This window comes from Lissotriton vulgaris, chromosome 2_1 (assembly GCF_964263255.1).
Source record: "Lissotriton vulgaris chromosome 2_1, aLisVul1.2, whole genome shotgun sequence".
Lineage (NCBI taxonomy): Eukaryota > Metazoa > Chordata > Amphibia > Caudata > Salamandridae > Lissotriton > Lissotriton vulgaris.
This window is the reverse complement of record NC_141687.1, coordinates 508,073,328-508,097,817: the sequence shown is the minus strand read 5'-3', so window position 1 is coordinate 508,097,817 and position 24,490 is coordinate 508,073,328. Positions and strand designations below refer to the sequence as shown.

At 42.4% G+C, this 24,490-nt stretch overlaps 1 protein-coding gene across 2 annotated transcripts in view; it reads left to right on the top strand.

Moving 5' to 3' along the window:
* Positions 1–24,490, top strand: part of GTF3C3 (general transcription factor IIIC subunit 3) — a 310,738-nt gene that overhangs the window by 109,911 nt on the left and 176,337 nt on the right. For both annotated transcript variants that reach the window (XM_086955414.1, XM_086955413.1), the window contains exons 4-7: positions 4,337–4,460; positions 10,158–10,349; positions 14,108–14,273; positions 22,531–22,678. In XM_086955414.1, the coding sequence (XP_086811540.1) occupies positions 4,337–4,460; positions 10,158–10,349; positions 14,108–14,273; positions 22,531–22,678 (630 nt within the window). The remainder of the gene's footprint in view (positions 1–4,336; positions 4,461–10,157; positions 10,350–14,107; positions 14,274–22,530; positions 22,679–24,490) is intronic.

Sequence of the window (24,490 nt, the reverse complement as noted above, 5' to 3'; positions counted from 1 at the left end):
GTTTTACAACTTTCATACGGAAACCTACTCATACATACATGAAATCTTCGGCAGGACTTTAACCAACCAATAGAAATACAGAAATGCCAGTAAGAATATACAATGCTACCTCACCCTTCACACAAGCTCGGAAAAATCCTACTACTCTTTTCGCAACGAGTTTTAAAACGGGCTCCTAGTCCCTATACTCAGAACTACAATTTCATAGGCAAACCTCACTATTCATGCAACCTGTCATACATAAAAAAATCCCTAAACTTGTGTTGTACGTCCACAACACTTAGTGATATTTCAGTACCACTAATTTGAAACGGAACAAATGAACTGTGTAACTTCACTTGTCACACTACTCTGCCGGCACATAGGATTTTTCTCACTGCTGGAAAAACCCTTTCGACAACAAATAACAACTAGACAAAACTTAACATGTGTTAAACATGTATCCTATGTAATTACCGTGTAACATGTCAGTCCATAGTAACCGAACTCTGCTACCAAAGATTTGATCCAGCGGGCCAAAGGAAATTCAGTCTCATATGAACAACTCTAAACCACGATACTCACCATAATTCATAAATCTAACACTAGGCCCATAATTGACAGAGCAATGATTTGACCAACTGAATCATATGACCTAATTAATCAGAAACACTTTATAAACTTTAATTAAGTCAGAATCATAGGCAATGGTAATAGTAACTCAAGGAAACAAACAAGACCAGCTTGTCATTTCAAAATCTATTTTATTAACTTTATTAGAAAGCAAAATGCATTTTAAAGCTTAAATTCTTTTATTAGCAATTTTATTAAGCAAAATTATTTATTAGAAAGGCACATTTGTCTGTCAGCTCAAATCAAAATCAGCATGAGAAGTGCTCAAACATTAGAAAGTTTCCCTAGACCCTATTTCCCTAAGTTAAACTTAAGAAAACCCTAGGGGGTAAAGTAAAGTATGATGGATCTTACGTGAGTCGATAGTCCGACAGCATCTCTGGAGCACAGGAACGAGCCAACAGTGCTCTTTCCAAGGGGGCAATTTTTATACCTTTTTCCTATCTAAAACTAACTAAAAGAATACAAATATCCAAGCTACAGGAAGCAGGATTGGTCAAAAATGTCATCCGATGAAGTCATTTGCCTTTCACATAGCAAAAATCACGTTTCCTTAAGAGCTGCATTGTTCATTCATTATGAGTGTCACAGGCTCTTCCGAGACTAGTAACATTAAGTAAAATCATCCGTTGCTTCCTCCGTCCAAGCCTTTCCGCCGCTACACATCCTGTCCTTGGCAATTAAAGTTTTTTAACAAAGTTTATTTCAATGCTCCACACAGCCTTGCTTTTACAAACGACTTTCAAAGAATTATTGAAGAAAATAATTTCCTTTTCAAACGCTGCTGTGCAAGGCCCAACTTTGACAGGACTTCAGACTTCAATTTTAGAAATAGGCTGCAGGCCTCTTTTAGCATGACTCTAGTGTGCAAGAAAACACAAGACAATAATTAATTCAGGAAATGATAATTATTCTGTTACCCACCCCCTTTGCTAAAGTTAACCCATTAGTCTATGTTACCTAGCTTTGCATACAAAAGACAAACATAGCACAGTCACATAAAAAGACACAACATGAACAAAAGCATATTTAAAAGAATGCACATGCTATGATTTGAAACAGCTGCAATTAATGTTTGACAAAACGAAAGACAAGATAAATGTATTATTTTAAACAAAATGACAAACACGACAAGAGCACATATAATTAAACCCGCGTGTTCGTGTAGGTGCACATTATTCTAGGTTGAGTCAGTATATACAAAAACATGCAACACTCATTAGTGAATTTAAATTTATGGGAGTCTTAAATCTGCGTACTTAATTCTAAACTTATTTCAAAAGTCTGCTTCATCACATGTCTCTCCGTTGTTGCTCTAGTGGCCGTGTCTCTGCGGGTGAGACAGTAAAGGAGCATCCCATTCTGACAGACTGTATTCTGTGATGACAGCCAGAGACACTGGCTGCTTCTGTGACCGAGTTTCTGGTTCTGAACATTGTCCACCTCAATTTCTTAAAGTGACCGCATCTTCTTTGGTCTTAAAGTATTCCTTTTCCAAAGATTTGTTTTCCTCTTGTTGCTCTAGTCTAGTCATCACCCATGCACCTTCTTGAGCCTACAGTTATGCCTTTGCTGTTCCTCTTATTGCAGCTTTGTAGATCTTCCTCAACACATTTTCGGGCATCACCGAACCAGAGTTGATGTCAAAGTAAATTTGGGTATCTTTCCACAGGAATGACACAACCTTGTTGTAAGAAAGTGTATTTTTAGTTGTGGTGGATAGTATTCCTCCACAGGTAATTAAGTAATTACCTTGTTAGGTCCAGGCTAAGGTTTCAGTAGTTTAAACCTGAGCTCAACCCCTGGTAGCTATGGCACAGAGCAAAGAAGCCTAACTTGGAGAAAATATGTAAAGCGTTTGCAAGTATTCAAACAGTTAAAAAGTGAAAAAAGCACAACACAATAAAAATGTCACTCCAATTTATAATAACTGAGAAGAATATAATAAGCAAAATAACACCAAAATAACAAAAGTACAATAAGGGGAACTGGAGATTAGAATTTTTAAATATTTAAGAGAAAAAGCTTCAACAAAAAGTAAAGTGGCAATAGAAAGTACTGTTCATGTGTGACCGGGACCTAGATCAACTACAATGGTGGTTGTGTTGGATACACCAAATGAAGGTGGGAGAGGGGGAGCTGGGGGGGGGGGCAAGAGTTAGCTCCCTGAAAACTTCTCAATAGCGGCAAAGAGGTCAGCAATCACTCGATTAAGCTGAAGGCAACGGCGTATCCACGGTGGCCATAACCACTGCGGCCATCTTGTTGGCAACATAAAACGGCAATACTGGCTGACCCGGCCCAATCGAGTAAGATATGACTTTTGGGGTAATTGATTCTAAAAGCCGCCTTGATAACACTGAGGTAGAAGGCCACCCAAAGCCCAGAATTCTGCCCATAATTGTCGCCATGCCATCCACTCAGACCTGTGGACTTCTTGGGTCACCAAGTATGTTTCAGGAGTGAGCACTAGCAGTTCTCAGTGAAACAGGGGATCAAGTCACTTGGGGAGTCGAGGGAGTGTGGCCGGAGGTGCTGGGCCCGACTCTGGCAGATACAGCTTTCAGGCTTGCCCTATTTGAGGTCCGAAAAAGAGAATGAGTCTGAAGGTAGACATCTTAACCATGTGAAGACGTCAAAAGTAACTTGTGGCCATAATAATATAGATTGATCATGCGCACTGTAAAAAAAAGCATAGGCCAAGCCAGTAGCTCCGACTTCAATGTACTAATGTATGCAAACCTAACCATGCTCAGATGTACACAAACTGTTTATACTCTGTCTGCCTTCAGCCTATCTCTTTCTGGGCCTTCTCTGTCCACCTTTTATTGTTTTCCAAGTTTGTAATAGGGTGCACAGAGACAGCACGTGTAGTCTGTGCACAATTATTCATGCTTGTGTTTGACTGCATTAGCATTTTTAAGCTAGGCCTGGGCGGAATTTAAATTAGGCTGGAGTAATCGGCATAATTTAGATCATTCTACATTACTCTTTGATGTGGAATTACCGATCATTTATTACTCCTGCTTGTGTAATTTGGGGGGAAAAATCTTAGCGAAAGAGCACATTTAGCCAGTGTGAGTGGCCACTCGAGTTCACTATTCATGTTCTGCTGCATTTAGCATTATTTCTTAGCGCAAAAGTGCATCCTCGCTTATATTTTGAATGCGAGCATGCATTTTGCACACAAAAAATTGAGAAGAATGTTGGGAGTAAGTTGGGAAAAAACTCCTACCCCAAGAGCACACTTAGCAAGCGCGAGCTGCTGCTAACTCTTACTATTCGTGTTCTGTTGCATTTAGTGTTATTTCTAAGCACATATGCACCCTCTTGTCCATTTTGAATGCGAGGGGGCTTTCTGATCGAATTATTAGCTCTAAAAGCAGAATTACTCTTCTTGCGTTATTCTGTGTAATCTTGTGGAATGCTTAGGTAATTCCACATGAGTATGCTGCACAAAATTATGCAAAATACGACCACCCATAATTAAAGTCGGGTCTATTCGCTTTGCAAATGATTGTTTTGCGCAGTGTGGTTACAGCCCCTCTCCATGAGCAGTGGTACTAGAGTATCTAAGAACATTGTGATTCTTGTGAAATACATTGTTATTGTTTGTAACTCTTGATGCTGACCGTGTTTACGGGCAGAATCATCCATTGCATATGTTGTGGAATTTATTTGGCTGCCCCTGTGTTTAGCACATCCCTTCTTTCTTGCTGTTTAGGAGAAGAGACCTCGAAGTAAACTGCCCAGAGCGCTGAGAGGCCTGATGGGGGAAGCAAACATCAAGTTTGCTCGAGGAGAGCGGGAGGAAGCCATTCTGATGTGCATGGAGATCGTCAGACAAGGTACTCTGTATTTTTGCATTACACACGAGAAGACGTGTTTACATTGCCAGCAGTATGATAACCTTCTTTGTAAATGTCTGTACCACCGTTATAGAGGCGAAGCAAACATATGCAAAGTGTACCGGAAACATGCGCCATTTTGTAAAGAAATCTCACAGGCTCAATCAACATAAACAAACTTAGAAGTCGATTGAACATTTGATTTCTTTTTTTAATATACTTTTTGAACCAATCGTCACTTCCCGGTGGTGTTATGTATAAACATAAAGTGGACAAAAGGCACTTGGACTGCCGAGGTGCCTTATTGTTTTTTGATTCAGCTCGACAGTGAAAGGTAATTATCAGCCTCGGATTCATTGAGTGTGCACGTGCTCACTTGCAGTGTTCTAAGCATGATTCAGATTGGTTTGCATTAGCACACACGTAAAACCTTCAGGTCTTTTTCCGTCCTAGAGTTTGCTCCTGAGGGATTCAGCAAAATCAGAGAGACCTTTAACTGCTCAGTGAATGGTGTGAATTCCTACATTTAGATTTTAGCCTTAATCGTGCACGTGTGACAGTTTTGGTGCTTGTTTGAAGCCCAGTTACATGTGTGATCCATTATCTTGGGGAATGTGTACAGCAATTCCTCAAGATACGTTAGTTGTGTTCTCTGCTGTTTGCTGTATAGTTTACTGTCAGCCTAATGCAGGCCTTTAAGTGGGATGAAAAAACTAGGGGGGGGGTCTCATAAAGGGGCGTGGCCAGTGTCATAAGGGCGAGGCTTAAAACATGTAAGCTAAAAATCTGTGCTAGCATAGTTTGCCGCGCGACTTGTATTTTGCTGTTTATGTCATTGCATCCAGATATATGATAAAACAAGTAACATCATACCTACAAGAAGTCAGGACTATTGGCTTTGCCAATTAGGGTGACCAACGGGCATAGGTGCAAATTCAGGACGGTGAGTGTAAAAAGTCAGGACAAAGGGTCAAAATTCAGGACAAAAGGTCAAAATCCAGGACAAAACTTCGGGACAAAAGGTAAGTTTTACAGATACGTCAGAGGTGGTCGCGCAATTGTATATATGTAAGTAAATAGACAACCATCTAAGTACAAGTCAAAATAGGTGAATATTAGGTTGAGACAATTGTGCACTTCACGGTTTTTCAGTATGGCTGCAGCTTGCTGCCTTAGACAATTCAAAATTCGCATCCTGCTCCAGCAGGTACATTAATCACCAGACAATGGTGAACCACACCTGAATATAAGTGAAGCCGCTTTTATTGTTGATTGAAAACTACTGGATATATAAGGAAATTTGCAGTGCAAGCCCCCAGTAACAAAACCGCTCCCCCCCCCCCTTTCCAGCCTCCCAGGGAAACACCTGATGCCCGGTCCGGCCAGTCCTGCCTTGCTATCACCCTTCAATAGTGCCCCTCGTCTTCTCTTAGACCGTCTCTCATGTGAATTTAATTTCTTTTATAGTGTTACTCCTCCCAAGTATGTAGGGCAGGGTGTCGGAGTGCGTTACATCACACACATTATATAGAGACAATGACTCCTATTAACGTGAAAGTCAATGTATAGGAAATGCTATTTAAGATAATGGGTGCTGCTACAAGGTGTAATCATTCTTTTATCTATTATTCAGTCTTTCACCATTCATTCTGTCCTTCCATCTGTGTGCCCATTTATATCCAAACATATTTAACCATTTGCAAACCTATCCACCATATATCCTTCCATCCATCATTGCACTCATCCATCCGTCCATCTACCCTTTCAGTCATCCATCCATTATTCATCTATCCACCCATTCACCCCATCCATCCGTACAGTCATCCATCCACTCTTTCACCCATCCATATATTCACTAATCCATCAAGCCATTTACCCTTTCACCCATTAAGCCATTCATTCATTCACTTATTCATCCACCCACCCAGTCACTTATCCATCCACCCATTCACCCATCCATCCACCCTTTCAGTCATTCATCCTCCCTTTCTCTCTCCATCCCCCTTTCACTTATCCATTTATCCATCCATCCATCCATCATCCACCCATCCATCTACTCATCCATTCATTTATTCCATCCATTGATTCTATTACTCATCCATCCATCCGTTCTCTCATCTATCCACCCTTACACTTCTTCTCTCATCTATTCATCATTTTGTCCATCTAGCCCTTTCACTCATCCATCCATCCATTCACCATTTCACTTATCAATTCAATCCATCCATCCTTTCACTCATCTATCCACCCGTTCACTCACCCATCATCTAAGCTTTCACTCATCCATCCATCCTTTCATACACCCATCCACCCTTTTACCCATCCATCTACCCTTCCACCCATCTACCATCTATTTACCTTTTCCCTCATCCATCCTTCCACTCATCCATCCTTTCTTTTATCTATCCATTCACCCTTTCATTCATCCATTCATCCTTTCAGTCATCCATCCAGCCATTCACACATTCCTACACTTATTTACTCACCCACCTTTTCACATTATGAGCTGAGCCTTTGTCTACAGAGTTGCAGACAAAAGAGGCCCATGAAGAACTTCACCCTCGCTGTAGTTCCTAAAGCAAGGGGTGGGGTGGGGGAAAGTTCACTATGCCCCTGCACATAGGCAGTCTGAAAACATAGAAGTCATGAGTCACACATGATGCACAGTGCCAGCATGTGAGGTGACTGTGACATGGTGTTGTTTCCAGGGCTTGAAGTGGTGTAGAAAAACTGGGGGGTCTCTTCAAAGGGGGTGTTCGGTTTAATTAAGGGCGTTGTTTAAAACACCTAGGCTAAAAATCAGAGCTAGCGTAGTGTTCCTCCCGACTGGTATTATGTTGTTTCTGTCATTGCATCCAGATATATAATACAGCAAGTATCATTACACCAACCAAAACCAGGACTATTGGCTTTGTCAATGGTTGTTAGTTGCCTAAAATAAAAAAAGCAGCAACCATGGCTTTGTTGGATATAATATTGAAAATACTTCAGTTAAAAAAATGATGAGACAGTGAAAGAACGATAACCCGTTCTTTTTAACTTATTTTCAGGCTTCTTTACATACACTGTTTTCTCAGGTTGCTAAAGTTGCAGAATTAGCGTTTTGCCTTTTATTTTACAGAACACCATGCTGTACACTGAGGCAGGAGGAGGCCGCCACATGATTTACCAGCCCAGACTGCCCCATTGACATTCTGTATGTGGCAATCATCAGCCCCATACAGAATGACAATGGGAGGGGCCGCTCTTGTGCTCCAGGAAGAGTGCGTGGCGCCCCATCAGGAGGGGTGAGGCCTCTCACAGGGGAACAGTGCTGCTCCCTGTGATGGCCAAAATTACAGACAAAAGACGTCCGTAAAAGGTTTCCTCACGGACAACGGACGTGAGGCCCAAATTACGGACTGTCCCTGAAATTTACGGACGGTTGGTCACCCTGTTGCCAATGGCTGTTAGTTACGTAACAGAAATTAGCGGCTTGTATATAATATTGAACAAGCTTCCACTTACTGCCCTGTCACACCACGCCAATGTTGCTGCTCCTGAGTTTTTCAAAAAGAGAAGGAAAATCCAGAGAGAAAATAACTCTTTAAAGGATTTCCTTCCCCTACAACGCTAACCTGGCATGACTTCATGCTGTAATTTCTCCACTAGTGAGAAGTGAGCAATGTGAGCACGCGCACATCGATGTGCCTGCTGTCACTGCAGTCCGGAAAAAACGGAGTGACAGGGCACAAAACAGTGCCCGAAAGAGACCCGTTTCGAGGCCCCCTTTAACCACATCCGTGCGGTCCCGATTTACCGCCGGTGCTGAGCCCTAATGAAAACGGGCGTGGTCATGACGGAACGGTTCCGTCATGAGCACAGCTCAACCGATGCTCATGACGGAACCATTCCGTCATGAGCATCGAAGGGGTTAAAAAACTGCCGGTGAGACCCGGCCCACTTAAAGCCCGAGCCTAATATATGGCCCTCGGCTTCCACCCTTGGTTGTTGTCCACTGCCGTATTTTGAGTATACGCCTTAAATATGTATTATGTTTTTTAAAAACCGTATCTAATTGTGAAGGCTCTTTTTCCAGAAAGAGTGTTCCTAATAGAATGTGAGATTTAAGATTCACTGGCATAGCTGCACCTGTTCTCGACTCCCTTAGTATTTGCCTCTATTATGCACAAGGGTGCGCACCTCAGTATTCACAAATCACGCTGCTGAGGGCGATGAGGCAGCCGTGGCCGCTCATTCTGTTTCTCTTTGTGCTTGCCATTGGGCACATTGCTGAGACTGTTCAATACGAACTGGGCGTGGAAAGGCACAGAAATCATAAAGATCGACAGCCGCAATTCTCTGTTCCCAAACACGTATTCTCATAAATTGAAGACACAGAGTAACTTGCTGGCCTATGACTACGCACCCTGCACAACTTTGCTCAGGCTTCTTGCTTCAAACTGAATGCAAGTAAAACCGAATGGATCCAGCTGGATTTAGGACAGAAGGGCAGTGTAGAGCAAAGGGATTTAATAGAGTGGGAGATACAACATCAAGCCCCCCCCTTTTACAAATCCAAATGTATCTGGACATCATTCTAACTAATGGGGTGGACAGTTTGTCTGACAAACTAAATCCCTTTGTTAACTGACTTGTAAGGGGATATGTACAGTGAAAATGCTTGCCCTGACAGGGAGAATATGCACTATAAAATGAACGTCCTATTGACATGTCTCTACCATTTCCAATGTCTCTTCATCCCTTCAAGCCTAACACAATTGCTCCTGAGAAACACATCATATCATACATATGGAAGTTCAGCTACCCAAAAGTATAGAACGTAATGTATGTTCCCTGTCCCAAAGGTAATAAAAGAACTTGCCTGCCTTCCTTGGCCAACCCCACCGTCTTCCGTGCCTTCTTTTCCCCTCTTGTAGTTGTGCTTTCTGCTTTCAGTCAAGGCAGACAAGTAAGACTTCCACGATGGAATGATGGCGGTATAAGGCACTGCAAGGAAGGATAAGAATAGTATCACCCACCCAATTAAGCCCAAGACAACTTCCACTCATTCTGGAAAGAACTCGCCCCAGTACGAAGAATTCAGCTACACTGGCTGGCCGCCTTATGACCAGGTGTGCTAGCTTTCTTTGAGATTACCTCACAGAATTGAAGATAGATGCAGCTTCGGAAGCGTGTGAAGGGCGGCTGGGCGGGAGGGGGTTTATCGTTGGCTGTGACATCTAATGTAGCTTCAATGCCAGACTGATGACAACTTAACTTTCATTCAGTGGGCTGTTTAGCAGAATAGCTTTTACTTTTTTATGTAATGCTGTTTTGTGATTTTGCTCCTATGTTTTTTTCTTATTAAATGCATTATCAACTCATGTTATGTTTAAAAAATAAAAGTAATATGTTCACCTAGTCAGCGTTTGTGGCACAAGCTATGGCATAGAATACTTATCCAGACATAAAGTGCGCTAGAAATCAAGAGCAATGCCAGCTCTAGAAAACCTCACCGACACATCTGCAAGGAATCATAAATTTGCATTGTGAATATGTCATCAAACTTCTAGTGAAAAGTGTTGCATCCATTTCCATAGCCGGCATTGAGCCCCTGTAACTTCAGCTTCCTACCTGCACCATATATTTGGGAAATGACATTTGTTCATAATGCTCACTGAAGGTTATTCTCCTTTATTTTCTTTTCTTTGACAGCTCCGCTTGCCCATGAGCCTTTCTCCACCCTTGCTATGATTTATGAGGACCAAGGAGATATGGAGAAATCGCTGCAGTTTGAACTGATTGCTGCTCATCTCAACCCCAGCGACACAGAGCAATGGGTCCGCTTGGCAGAAATGTCTTTGGAACAAGACAACATCAAGCAGTCAATTTTCTGCTATTCAAAAGGTAGTTTATAGACTGTTGCTTGAGTTCCATTATTCTGTTATTGTGAACATGGATGTTGGCAGGGCGCAAATGAAATTCAAAATATTTCCTTTATTGTTTTATCAGTTGGATGAGATTTGTTGGTTTGTGTGGGGATACAATCTAGGAGGTCCGAATTTAAAGTGTGAGGAAACCAATGTGAGTGGTGGTAGTTTTTTGTTTTCTATTTCCTTATTTCATTTGTGGTAATTTTCTTGCTTTGCATATATGGCACACAATGCAAATGCAGAAACCTTGTATCCGTGTATCATTTTCAGTTTGTCCCCCTTTCACTCACGATTTTTGTCTTCTCATTTCCAGTTTTTTTTGTTGTCTAATCTATCAAACTTTGAAAACTGATTCAGACTCACAATTGGGAACCTGCTGGCGCTTAGGGTTACTCCAGCGATTTCACAGTGGATGAACCTTTCAGTGCTTAGGCTGGTTACCAGACCAGTTCCCAGCCACACACATTCTGTCCTAAAAATGCTTTATTTTTCTTTAAATTGTCATATTTGACCCTGTGGTAGTCGAATTGTAGCTAAATGCAGAAGTTTCGCTCTGCTGTACAACGTTTAAATATGGTAAACATACCAGTGTTAAACAACAAATGGAGGAGTATCCCCTAGAGGCTGCCTACCACCTCTATTTTAAAGATACCAAGGTGCATGTATTGCCACACAACGTGGGACAACATTTGTCCTTTAGAGGACCACTCACTCACCATCCTGGTTGGTGATATGCTTCATCATCGGGGTCCCATCCAGACAGCCGAGTGCCATCCGGGCGTGCTTTGACACCTGACTACTGTGGAGCGGGTTTTTGATTATTTTATATGTGTACAGTGAGTGATTAATTAAAAGTTGTCCCACACTACTCACTCTTCGAATTTATTCTGGAGTGGTTGGGCAACAGATAAAATAATGTGGGACACCTTTGCCTGGTTAGGTAGGCTGGTAGTGTTTTCGTGAAAGTAGTGTTGTGAATTAAAATGTTGGTCTACATGTTTCAACCATGATGTAATTATAAGGTTTTCGTCAAGACCAGTGTTTGTAGTCTGGGTGGTGTACACACGCTAAGGTGTAACCTGCCCTCGACTACGTGAAAAAAGAAACCACAAACTCGTGGTTTGTTTCAAAATTGTGTTCTTCTCCAAGATTTTCAGAAAAAAACCTGTGGAAACAAAGGAGGGAAGGGGTTGGGGCAACACATGGTACATACACATAAAACATACATAGCGTTTGAGGTGCACCTCGTGTAAGGCATTCAATCATGTGGAGACCACGTAGTGGAGGTAATTCATTGTTTAGGTCCATGATTCATAAATCACACAGACAGTCGTACTGTTAGGTAACAGACTGAGTCTGTGATAATAATTATTGTAACCCACTTGGACCTGTATTGTTTGTGAACTGAGCTGTTTGCGTTCACACATGCACCGCCGATACATTCTTGAGACAGTAAAAACATACAAAATAATGGTGGGCGTCGTCTTCCTCACAGAGGAGGGTATAGCGTGCATTGGTTCAATATCTTACACGCATATTTTCAATGATTCACACATTCGCAAAACACACGTGGAAACGCAGGCGCCCGACAAGCATCAGGTTACTGATCAAAGGCAAACACTCCTAGTGTGAAGAATATAGACTAATGTGAAAAAATGATGGTTGGGGCGCTCTTACTGGAAGCACTCTAATTGCCGACTTCATGGGCGTCCCAGTTCCTGCAATAAGTCACTGCCACAATCTAGGAAAAAGCAGGGGAGACGGGACAGGAGTCGTGCGTCGTAAGTACGGCCTCTTGGAGCAATCTATACTTGGTCTGGGGGGATGACCTGCAGGTTAATCCCCCAGACCAAGCATAGATTGCTCCACGAGGCCGTACTTATTGAATGCCGTACACAAGGTGCACCTCAAACGCTATGCATGTTTTATGTGTATGTACCATGTGTTTGTTGCCCCAACCCCTTCCCTCCTTTGTTTCCACAGGTTTTTTCCCGAAAATCGTGGAGAAGAACACAATTTTGGAACAAACCACAAGTTTGTGGTTTCTTTTTTCACGTAGTCGAGGGCAGGGTACACCTTACCGAGTGTACACCACCCATACTACAAACATTGGTCCTGACGAAAACCTTATAATTACATCATGGTTGAAACATGTAGACCAACATTTTAATTCATGACACAACTTTCAAGACACCACCAGCCTACCTAACCAGGCAAAGGTGTCCCACATTATTTTATCTGTTGCCCAACCACTCCAGAATAAATTCGACGAGTGAGTAGTGTTGGACAACTTTTAATTAATCACTCACTGTACTTTCTTTGCACATATAAAACATCAAAAACCCGCTCCACTGTAGTCCGGTGTCGAAGCACACCCGGATGGCACTCGGCTGTCCGGGTGGGACCTCGATGATGAAGTATGTCACCAACCAGGTTGGTGAGTGAGGGGTCTTCTAAAGGACACATTTTGTCCCACGTTTCGTGGCAATACATGCACCTCGGTATCTTTAAAATAGAGGTGGTAGGCAGCCTCTAGGGGATACTCCTCCATTTGTTGTTAAATACTGATTAAAGAGGACCAGGAGTTTCCTCCCTACATTTATGTAAACACCCCTTCTCTCTCATTTTGTTTAGTACTAAACATACCTGTGTGACATAGACCTTTACCACTTGCATCTAAAACATATCAAATCATTAAACGCTTCTGTTGGTGAGCTTGTCTTGCTGGGCCCCAATATGGCCTTGTGCTTCTAGACCTCTGGTGCAGCTTAGACTTTCAATCCATTCTCCACTTTGGAAGTGTGAGCCAGGACGTCACTCTGATGGGACAGAGGTGGCATAACCCGTGGTCTTCTTTCTGAGTTATTGTTTTGTCATCTGCCTGAATCAGAAACTAGGTGCAATTTCGAGGATGATTTTCCAATATGCAGACAAGATTGCTGCATGCCTGGATGTAATGCCTGCTAGAGCTTCAGATGGCTGTGATTGAGGTTGAGTCTGTGCTGGTGTCACTTGGTAGAACTGGTTTTTGAGGGATGTGCTTCCTATTGTGGCAGATGGAGTGGCAAAGAGGTATGGCTGAAACTGGGCTGCAGGAATAAAGTGGTGGTGCATCAAATCATTAGTGTGATCGACTGAGGCTCCATTTTCTTAAATTATCACTTCCAAGATTGGGGTTGACTTTGTTTGACTTACTAATTAATGCAAAAAACAAAACAGCTGCTGCATTATGACCTATGTGCATGCATGTGTCCTTATACCATATCTGCCTTAGCAGCAGGACACATACCTGTACATGCGTGATGACACATGCACATCTATACATTGAGTTTTTTTTGTTTTTACCAACATGTTCACAGCATTGACAAATCCAGTAGGTCTGCATTGGCAACATCAAACGGCGAGATCTGTTGGGTTTTCTAGAAATTGCTCTGAAAAAAAATGTGAACCTGAGCATTGCCCTACACCTAGCAAATTCTTAAAGAACCTGTTCTATAATTTACATGGTGATACTTTATAACAGGTTACAGATATTTTTATAGTAGACTGCTTTTCCGAACTGTAGAATTGTTTCTTTAAGAGAATTTCCATCCAAACAAAGACAGCTTTATCTATCAAACCAACAAATGCATCTAACCCACAACATTCAGTAGCAACAATACTCATTGCCCTGTCACCTGAGGTCTTTTGCCAAAGTTTCCTCTCGCTTAAGCTGGGTTTTTGTCTTTCTAGCTCTGAAGTATAACCCTACCAATGTTCGATACCTATGGGAGAGGTCGAGCCTATATGAACAGCTGGGAGAACACAAAATGGCTATGGATGGATACAGGCGTATCTTGAACCTTTTGCCTCCATCAGATGGTGAACGCTTTATGCAGCTAGCCAGGGACATGGCAAAGTAAGTTAACAGCATTTCTTCCGTTTTTTGCTGAAATAATACTGTCTACTAGTTATGTTTACTAATTTATAATGGTAAAAATAAAAGGGACGAAACAACCCTATTGTCACAAATTCAGAAATAAGGCACACACCTTTCCCGCTTTCATGTTGCGAAAAGAGGTTCCTTCATTTATTTCTAGTGGGGACCCATCTATACCCTTATTTTGATGATGGGAATGGGAATACTTGGTCACTGTGCCTGCCAGAAGAGTCTTACAGTTGTTTGCGTCACCGTTTTCAGTCTGGGATGCTCCTGTAAGGGTCTCTTCGGAGACTTAATTGATAGGAATGGTGATGAAACCAACTAGTGGGAGGTTAATTTCCATGAAGCAGGCCTTGTTACACTTCATACAATAAGTAGCTTTGGTGTGGTGGTTCAAGATATGTTTGTGTCTGATGGCTTTCTGCATTGATGTGGTCTATTTGAATCTGCTTGAAATCCTTGTTGTGCTGTATCGTTCCACAGAAAATGTGAGTCCGTTGATTGACCCACATTAAAAATGACTGAATTTCCAGCAAAGTATGTCTGGGGTGTCCGCTGTGTTGACCTTGAACCACTGGCCTTTGTGGTGCTACAGTGCAGAGGTCAACGCATCATACTGTTAGGCATGAAGACTTTCCTTTAACTGCTCTGGGGGAAACGTTGATAAGACCCGCAGACAACACCACTACCGTGTTTTATTTGAAAAGACCATGAGAAATGAAGTACTGTTTTATGTACATTTTAGCAATTCATTTTTGGGACCAGTCTCTGGACAGCTCTGTACTCCCATGCTTTTTTGGCTTAAGAAACGCTGTACAATTTACAAGGAAAGAACAAAGCCTTTCACAACTTCGGAGTGTCTATTTGTCACTTATTGCATTCTCAATCCATGCAGCAATAAGCTACGTTTTCCTGCTGGATACTCTAGTGTATTTCTAGGTCTTAAGGCATCAGGGGCGTTCATGCTCCCCACAGAGATGTTATGCATTTTCTGCCCAAGCAAAGAGACTCTGGGTGTGCTTTGAAAGACATATCCCTATTGCAGATGTTTGTGAGATGGCAACGTTAGCTACCCTGCATGGTTTCTCCAAACGCAACTGAGCACTTGTTGTCTTCCCCTTCTAAAGAGTTTCAGCTGTGAAATCAGTTTTCCCACCATTTGAGGAAGAGGGAGAGCAGAAGGAAAAATTACAGAAAAAAATCCCTTTTATGGTAATTCTAGTACTTTTTAGGTCGAGGCTACCGTCCCACTGCGAAGCAGTGGGGGGGAGGAGCCGAAGATTTAATGACTTCAACAGTGTGGGGCTTTATACCGCCTCTCTCTTCCATTGGCTAGCTTCGTAAATGGAGGCTAGCCATTGGAAGAGATGTGTGTCAATTACTATTTTCCCCGCCTTGATGCGATCCGTGGGCGTTTCTGTCTCTTTTTTTTAAGTCCCGCCACTTTTTTCGTCATGCCCTGTTTGTTTACTTGTTCCACTTTGGTAGTGATAAAGCCTGACTTCTATGGTAACGCTGTCAGCCTGGGGTGGTTAGTTTATCTAGTTCCAGAGAAGAGGGTCGCCTTTCTCTAAACTAATGGAAATCGGCGTTAGAAGTTAATACATACGACACTAGTTTGTTTCTTGGTGCTGTTTGTTCTTGAGCGAGATGTGTGTTACAGAGGCGATAAACGACGAGATTGAAGATAGTCTTTACTCCCGATGTGGCATGCATTTTCAGAGATGTGTGTTGTTGATGCTTTACGCGTGCCTTTAATGCTATTCTAATACTGCAACGCTATTAGTAGTTTGTCTCGAAGTATGGTTTCTTTTCGAGACGTTCCGCTTTCCTGAACTTCTACCGGTGGTTACAGCCCGGACTGCACTTTAGACGTCTCCGTGACACATTGAACGTGTTAAAATGTTGCAGAATGCCATACCGTGCTTTCACTTTCACATAGGCCACAGCCTTTCCCTTAATGAAGCGGCAACACTTTTTCAGTCCTCCTTCCTCCCGCAGCTTTTGCTGCACTGCCCGACTTCCTCTCTCAGGGGTCTCCCCATTCCACCATGTCACTAATGTACCTGCCTGCACTTTGTAAGTGCTGCACCAGCGTGTGTACACATTTCTTAAACTAGTGTGCACTTTATGTTTTATTGCAGCGCAGGCATGCCCAGCTGTATCTTCAACTATGGCTGCCCACCTTTCTTTTGTTTTGCACACCTCCATTTAACTTTCCGCTCCGTTTGTTCCACCCCCTCCCTGGCCTCTCAACCACCCTGCTTCCACACCAAGCGCAGCCAGAACAGTAGGTGTCTCGTAATTACTTAAATGCCTTGTTATTGATTGCCGACATTGCCAAAACTAGGGGAACTCGTGGTGACTGTACGGGACTAGGGGTTAATTTTGCACGGGCATCACCGACGGGAAACCAAGCCCAAGCTACCTGCACCACCCTCTCTGCTGCGGCTTCGGGTTTGTTGCTGTTAAAGGTTCCATGTATCATTTTCAGCCCCACACACTTCCTGCAGCAGCTGAGCCACGAAGTGAGGGGACGCAGAGCCTCGCAGCATCCCTTCCATGCACCCAGGCCACCTCCTGGAAACGGAGCCTCCCGTGTCCTATTCGGCATCAGTCCATAGGGATGATAAACTCCCATCACTGTGACCCCCACTTATTATATTACAGATGTTCACGTTCTGGGACCATAAAGGGACATGATCAGCTCAGTCTGTGACATTGTATGACAAATAACACTGGGAAATGTTGATATGTGTTTTTTATCATTGTCTTAACATCTTCAGAGAGTTACTACGTGTTTTAACATTGATGATTGACAGGAGGGAAACTGTTTAACTGTGCTCCTATGCTATGTTGGATCAGTAGCAGTGCATTGTGACACTAAAGCACATTCAGGGCGTGGTGGGGTGGGCCAGAAGTCTGTTGCAGCTTGGCAATGGCAGATTGCATGCATTATATTGGTGATATATGATGAGAAAAACGTTGTTGCAGCTTGCAATGGCAGATTGCATGCATTATATTGGTGATATATGGAGAGAAAAACGTTGTTACAGCTTGGCAATGGCAGATTGCATGCATTATATTGGTGATATATGGAGAGAAAAACGTTGCGGCTTGGCAATGGCAGATTGCATGTATTATATTGGTGATATATGGAGAGAAAAACGTTGTTACAGCTTGGCAATGGCAGATTGCATGCATTATATTGGTGATATATGGAGAGAAAAACGTTGTTACAGCTTGGCAATGGCAGATTGCATGCATTATATTGGTGATATATGGAGAGAAAAACGTTGTTACAGCTTGGCAATGGCAGATTGCATGCATTATATTGGTGATATATGGAGAGAAAAACGTTGCGGCTTGGCAATGGCAGATTGCATGCATTATATTGGTGATATATGGAGAGAAAAACGTTGTTACAGCTTGGCAATGGCAGATTGCATGCATTATATTGGTGATATATGGAGAGAAAAACGTTGTTGCAGCTTGGCAATGGCAGATTGCATGCATTATATTGGTGATATATGATGAGAAAAACGTTGTTACAGCTTGGCAATGGCAGATTGCATGCATTATATTGGTGATATATGGAGAGAAAAACGTTGTTGCAGCTTGGCAATGGCAGATTGCATGCATTATATTGGTGATATATGGAGAGAAAAACGTTGTTACAGCTTGGCAATGGCAGATTGCATGCATTATATTGGTGATATATGGAGAGAAAAACGTTGTTACAGCTTGGCAATGGCAGATTGCATGCATTATATTGGTGATATATGGAGAGAAAAACGTTGTTGCAGCTTGGCAATGGCAGATTGCATGCATTATATTGGTGATATATGGAGAGAAAAACGTTGTTACAGCTTGGCAATGGCAGATTGCATGCATTATATTGGTGATATATGGAGAGAAAAACGTTGTTACAGCTTGGCAATGGCAGATTGCATGCATTATATTGGTGATATATGGAGAGAAAAACGTTGCGGCTTGGCAATGGCAGATTGCATGCATTATATTGGTGATATATGGAGAGAAAAACGTTGTTACAGCTTGGCAATGGCAGATTGCATGCATTATATTGGTGATATATGGAGAGAAAACCGTTGTTACAGCTTGGCAATGGCAGATTGCATGCATTATATTGGTGATATATGGAGAGAAAAACGTTGTTACAGCTTGGCAATGGCAGATTGCATGCATTATATTGGTGATATATGGAGAGAAAAACGTTGCGGCTTGGCAATGGCAGATTGCATGCATTATATTGGCGATATATGGAGAGAAAAACGTTGCAGCTTGGCAATGGCAGATTGCATGCATTATATTGGTGATATATGGAGAGAAAAACGTTGTTACAGCTTGGCAATGGCAGATTGCATGCATTATATTGGTGATATATGGAGAGAAAAACGTTGTTACAGCTTGGCAATGGCAGATTGCATGCATTATATTGGCGATATATGGAGAGAAAAACGTTGCAGCTTGGCAATGGCAGATTGCATGCATTATATTGGCGATATATGGAGAGAAAAACGTTGTTACAGCTTGGCAATGGCAGATTGCATGCATTATATTGGCGATATATGGAGAGAAAAACGTTGCAGCTTGGCAATGGCAGATTGCATGCATTATATTGGCGATATATGGAGAGAAAAACGTTGTTACAGCTTGGCAATGGCAGATTGCATGCATTATATTGGTGATATATGGAGAGAAAAACGTTGCGGCTTGGCAATGGCAGATTGCATGCATTATATTGGTGATATATGGAGAGAAAAACGTTGTTACAGCTTGGCAATGGCAGATTGCATGCATTATATTGGTGATATATGGAGAGAAAAACGTTGTTACAGCTTGGCAATGGCAGATTGCATGCATTATATTGGCGATATATGGAGAGAAAAACGTTGCAGCTTGGCAATGGCAGATTGCATGCATTATATTGGCGATATATGGAGAGAAAAACGTTGTTACAGCTTGGCAATGGCAGATTGCATGCATTATATTGGCGATATATGGAGAGAAAAACGTTGCAGGTTGGCAATGGCAGATTGCATGCATTATATTGGCGATATATGGAGAGAAAAACGTTGTTACAGCTTGGCAATGGCAGATTGCATGCATTATATTGGTGATATATGGAGAGAAAAACGTTGTTACAGCTTGGCAATGGCAGATTGCATGCATTATATTGGTGATATATGGAGAGAAAAACGTTGTTGCAGCTTGGCAATGGCAGATTGCATGCATTATATTGGTGATATATGGAGAGAAAAACGTTGTTACAGCTTGGCAATGGCAGATTGCATGCATTATATTGGTGATATATGGAGAGAAAAACGTTGCGGCTTGGCAATGGCAGATTGCATGCATTATATTGGTGATATATGGAGAGAAAAACGTTGTTACAGCTTGGCAATGGCAGATTGCATGCATTATATTGGTGATATATGGAGAGAAAAACGTTGTTACAGCTTGGCAATGGCAGATTGCATGCATTATATTGGCGATATATGGAGAGAAAAACGTTGCAGCTTGGCAATGGCAGATTGCATGCATTATATTGGTGATATATGATGAGAAAAACGTATGTTATAGGTTTCACGTACAGAGGAACACATGCAAGGAAGCAGCTTGGTGCTACATAGCAGATAATGGTTCACCACATATTAATCATGATTTGTTACTGTTTAAAAAGTCATATTTTCAGCAAATTCCCCAAAGATGATCCCATGTAGCTCGATGTCTCTGATGGAAATACCTGGGTTCCTTGTTTTTTAATTTTTTTATACACGTGTATTGAAGGAGGTAAGAGGTAATGTCACTGTGCTGTAAAGCATGGATGGGCATAAGTGAAGAGAGCAAGAGAACATGCTCTGTGTATAGCCCGACCTTTGAGTTGAACTATCTGTAGACGCGCGGGCTTCACAGCAGAAGTAATGTAAGCTGAGGGATTGAGGGTGTTTGAGGATGAAGTCTGCTGCAGTGCAAAGGCATACAGTTTGCCCATGAGTCTGCAATACCTTATACTTCCATGTCCGACGGGAGCTCAGTGTTAAGTCGCTGCTCTACATCTGACGCTGGTTGACTTACATTTAGGGAATAACCTACTTTGAACCCAGTGCTGTCCTGAAGCAGAAACCTCTCACCAACTTGTTTTTTAAAGGGTTCCATACATGCTCTCCTGCGTCGACTATCCCCCTCCCCCCCCATCGCGGATGTCCAGCGCCTCAATGCCCTCTCTTACGAGTATGTGCGATTTCCCTCACCCCCTCCCCTCACTCTTGGCTCTCACATTGGAGGAGAGGTGTTGGGTGGGGGCTTTTATTCATGTCTGGGCTCTGGCCCCCCCGTTGCTCACACGAGGGCTGCCTGGCGGTGCTGCGGGGGAGGGAGGGGAGCTGGCAGTGAAGCAAGGCAGAGCAGGCTGGCACCAGGAAGCGAGAGATCCAGGGAGGGGGCAAGGCTGGAGACAAGGCAGGGTAGGAACCGGGGTGTGGGGGAAAAGAGCGGAGAGTCGTGTGTGAGACAGTGTGTGTGTGAGACACTGTGTGTGTGTGTGAGACACTGTGTGTGTGTGAGACAGTGTGTGTGTGAGACAGTGTGTGTGTGAGACAGTGTGTGTGTGAGACAGTGTGTGTGTGACACACTGTGTGTGTGTGTGTGTGAGACACAGTGTGTGTATGAGACAGTGTGTGTGTGTAAGACAGTGTGTGTGCGTGTGTGTGTGTGTGTGTGTGTGTGTGTGAGACAGTGTGTGTGTGTGAGACTGTGTGTGTGGGTCTGTGTGTTTGTGTGTGGCATTTGCGAGAGATTAAGCTATTGGCATTGTAAATGACAATGCCATTTATGTATCTGTTTTCAAAACCAACACGTAAATAAAAACGTTGTCATTTACAATGCCAATAGCTCTAACTTTTGCAAAGGCGAGACCGTTGCATTGTAAATGCTTGTTAGTAAATGCTCTCTCTTCTTCAAGAAAAATGTGGTGGTTGATGCTGACGGATGCTCATGCTTGGAGAGGAGATTCACCTCTTGTAAAGTGACAGCTGTCTTTGAGAGAAACTATTTTCCACTCCAGCTCGGATTACAGGCATTTTCCAACCAGAAGGGCACAAGAAAGAGCAAGCACCAAGCTTGTAAGCAATCTCCCCTCCTTCTGCGGGTTTAGATGGCTAAACAAAGACATGAACTTTGCTCAAGGGTAAATTAATAGGTCCAAACCAGTTTCCAATACAAAAGCCTCTTGCACATCAAGAAACTTTTTCCAACTTCTACAAGAAAACGTATGTACACAGACAACTCTGATGGTTTGTGCTTCTGAGCAATCCTCGGCATTCTGAATTGGTTGGCTTCTGTCCCACATAATCCCACCTTTCGAAATTCATCTTGTGTTAGCCAGTAAGGTGTAGACAAACAAAAAAAGAAATATAATAGAATGCCAACTGTCTATTAAAAACCCTTTTGCAGACTATGTATGTATGTATGCAAGAGATATTTATACAGCACAGAACTAGCCAAAAAGGCAGCTGAGTGCCCTTAAGCGTCAAAGCCAAGCATACAGTCAACAAGTGATAAGAAAGGTAGCTTGTAATTGGATTGTTGCTGCATAGTCATTTAGTGTTCTTTAAAGAGATGTGTTTTCAACTCTTTACTAAACTGGATCAGTGTAGGTGCACTTCTTTTGGATGTAGGGATGTTATTGTAGATCCTGGAAGCATAGATATAACAGACCTACTGCCTGCTTTTATCAGTTTGTTACACGTTTTACTCCAGTCTGAGGATGGCTTGGCTGCGGGTGTTCAGAGAGCTGCCTGAGATGGTGAGCTTGTCCTCAAGATACAGATTAGCGAGAGTGCTTATGATGATGGCTTTGGAATGATGTAGCTGGTTTTGAAGATGGCACAGGCCTGCTGTGCGAGTTAATGGTGTTCCTTCAGTCCCGGGGTGATGTGAGGATTTTTGTTCCAGCCCTGGGTGAGATGTGCTGTAGCCTCCAGGATGCCCTTAAAGGGAGTGCCAATGTGGTGTTCGGGAGGCCCTGGAGCAGGGCATTACCATGATCCAAATGAAAGATTTCAAAATCAACATTTTGCATTATTGTGTTAGTCGTCAATAAAGACGTGGGGTAGCCCTTGAGAGAGCATCCTTGTTTTCTGCTGCAAATAATCCTACATTTTCCCCAGTTTTTATAAAATGCAGTATCTTAATTTGTGTTTTTTTCTAGGAGTTATTATGAAGCTAGTGATGTGTCCTCGGCTATTGGAGTCATAGAAGAAGCAATAGCAAAACACCAGAGTCTTGTTGCAGTGGAAGATGTTAACATAGCAGCTGAGTTGTATATCGCCAATAAACAGTATGACAAAGCAGTTGAGGTATGAAAAGTCCAAAAATAAATGTATGCAGTTTTTTCAAACTTTTTATTTTTGTAAATTATTCAAATTTGTTGTTGGGTGCTAGGTTTAATTCCTCATCGTGTACACCATTCATGTTGACTTTTTCTTAGTCCTTCCTCCCAAGAAGTTCCCATGAAAGATTTCCTAAAGGTCGGACGAGGCCAAAAGACGTGTAGATTCTGCTTCTTACATGGACCTGGACTTTGCAGACTTCACCTAGCTTTTTCCTTGATCACTGACTGGTTTATTTTACATTAGCTCGTCAATGAATGCCTATGACTAGCTTATAATCATACAATACTTCCTGCAAGACTTATTCTTCTTTGGAGAAGTTTATAAACTAGTCCTTTTATGATTTTTACTTCTTTAAATTAACAGTTTAGCTTCCTTCAAGAACACTCAGTGCTTTACAAATTGTACTTAAAACCTCAATTACCATCTTCTGCAACAGTTCTCTGATCGTTCCACATTAGATAGATTCTTTATAAGTTATGCACATTTTCAATATTTGTCCCTGTTTACTTTAGCTCCATAATGTGGCACAACCATTACCTAATCAAAATTCCTAAGCAAACACAGAAAATTGAGGCTCTGTCCTTTGAGTATTGGTATCTGTAAGATCATTTACATATTAGCACTGTTAAAGTCCCCCAAAATGTACCCCTATCACCCATATCAGAGCAGTATCCCGAAGCATTGTCAGACTTTGATTCCTGATCATGTATTCTTTTCATAGCTGGCTAAAGTTGCTGTATCCTTCTGTAACAACTGATTCTGTTTTGCCCTATTTTCTAAACTGCTTTTTTCTTTGTATTAATTGTTTCACTGAGTGAAAAACATCTTAGTCCTCTTGTCAATTTTTTTAATCAAGAAGTTGCATTTGGTTGACTGGCTTGTTAAGTTGGCTCCAGGTTATACTATACAGTGCATGTGTTGCTATGGATATGTTTTTTTTGCAGACTCCTGCCACCTAGTATTTGGTATGTACATTTGAATGTTGTTTTCATTCTAAGAAGTTTCACGTCATAAGATATTTGTTGACTATTCCCGTAGTGCACAATGCACCAGGACAAAGACTCCACCTCAGATTGTTTTTTCCACCATCTGGTTCAGATGTTCCAGTGCCAGCTCCAGGATTGATGAAGTCTATTTTCCGTAACCACCTGGCAGTTGTTGAGAATCTGATCCCAGTGATGAAAAAAAATCACTTCACCAGATCAGCTAGCACACAGCATTCTACTCCATGCAGTGCAACATACCTTTTTCAGTTATGTTGTACTGAGAATGACTGCTATGAGAGGTTGTTATGGAGTAGACATCCTTCCAATTCTGCACTGATGGAATTCTAAAGTCCCCTAGTCCAACCAGATGTGACTTGGCCTTGTCTCCATAGCACAAGGAGTCGACTTGCTTGGCTTTTAAGAAGGCTGTCCACTACCACCATGAATGCTGCAGGGAACTTGACACGATTGCAGCTTCAAGATTCCCCTGAAACCCTCGAGCTTTTAAGACCTAATGACATCATAGGCTCTGAGACATAAGAGCCTGGGCCCTCGGGTAGCTAACTGACACAGGAAGAATTCAACCTGGAGACTCTGTTCTTTGATGCTTCGCAGGCAAAGGAGGAGGAAGAATTCCCTTTGTGCAAGAGCAGAGGCCCTAATACAAAGATCACTCATTGAACCTCTATTCCAGCACGCTCACCCAAGGATCAATTCTCTGGGGATCAACCTTGAAAGCTCCCTCCCATCAATGCCCAACATTCCTGCCATGGGAATTGAAAGCTGAGCC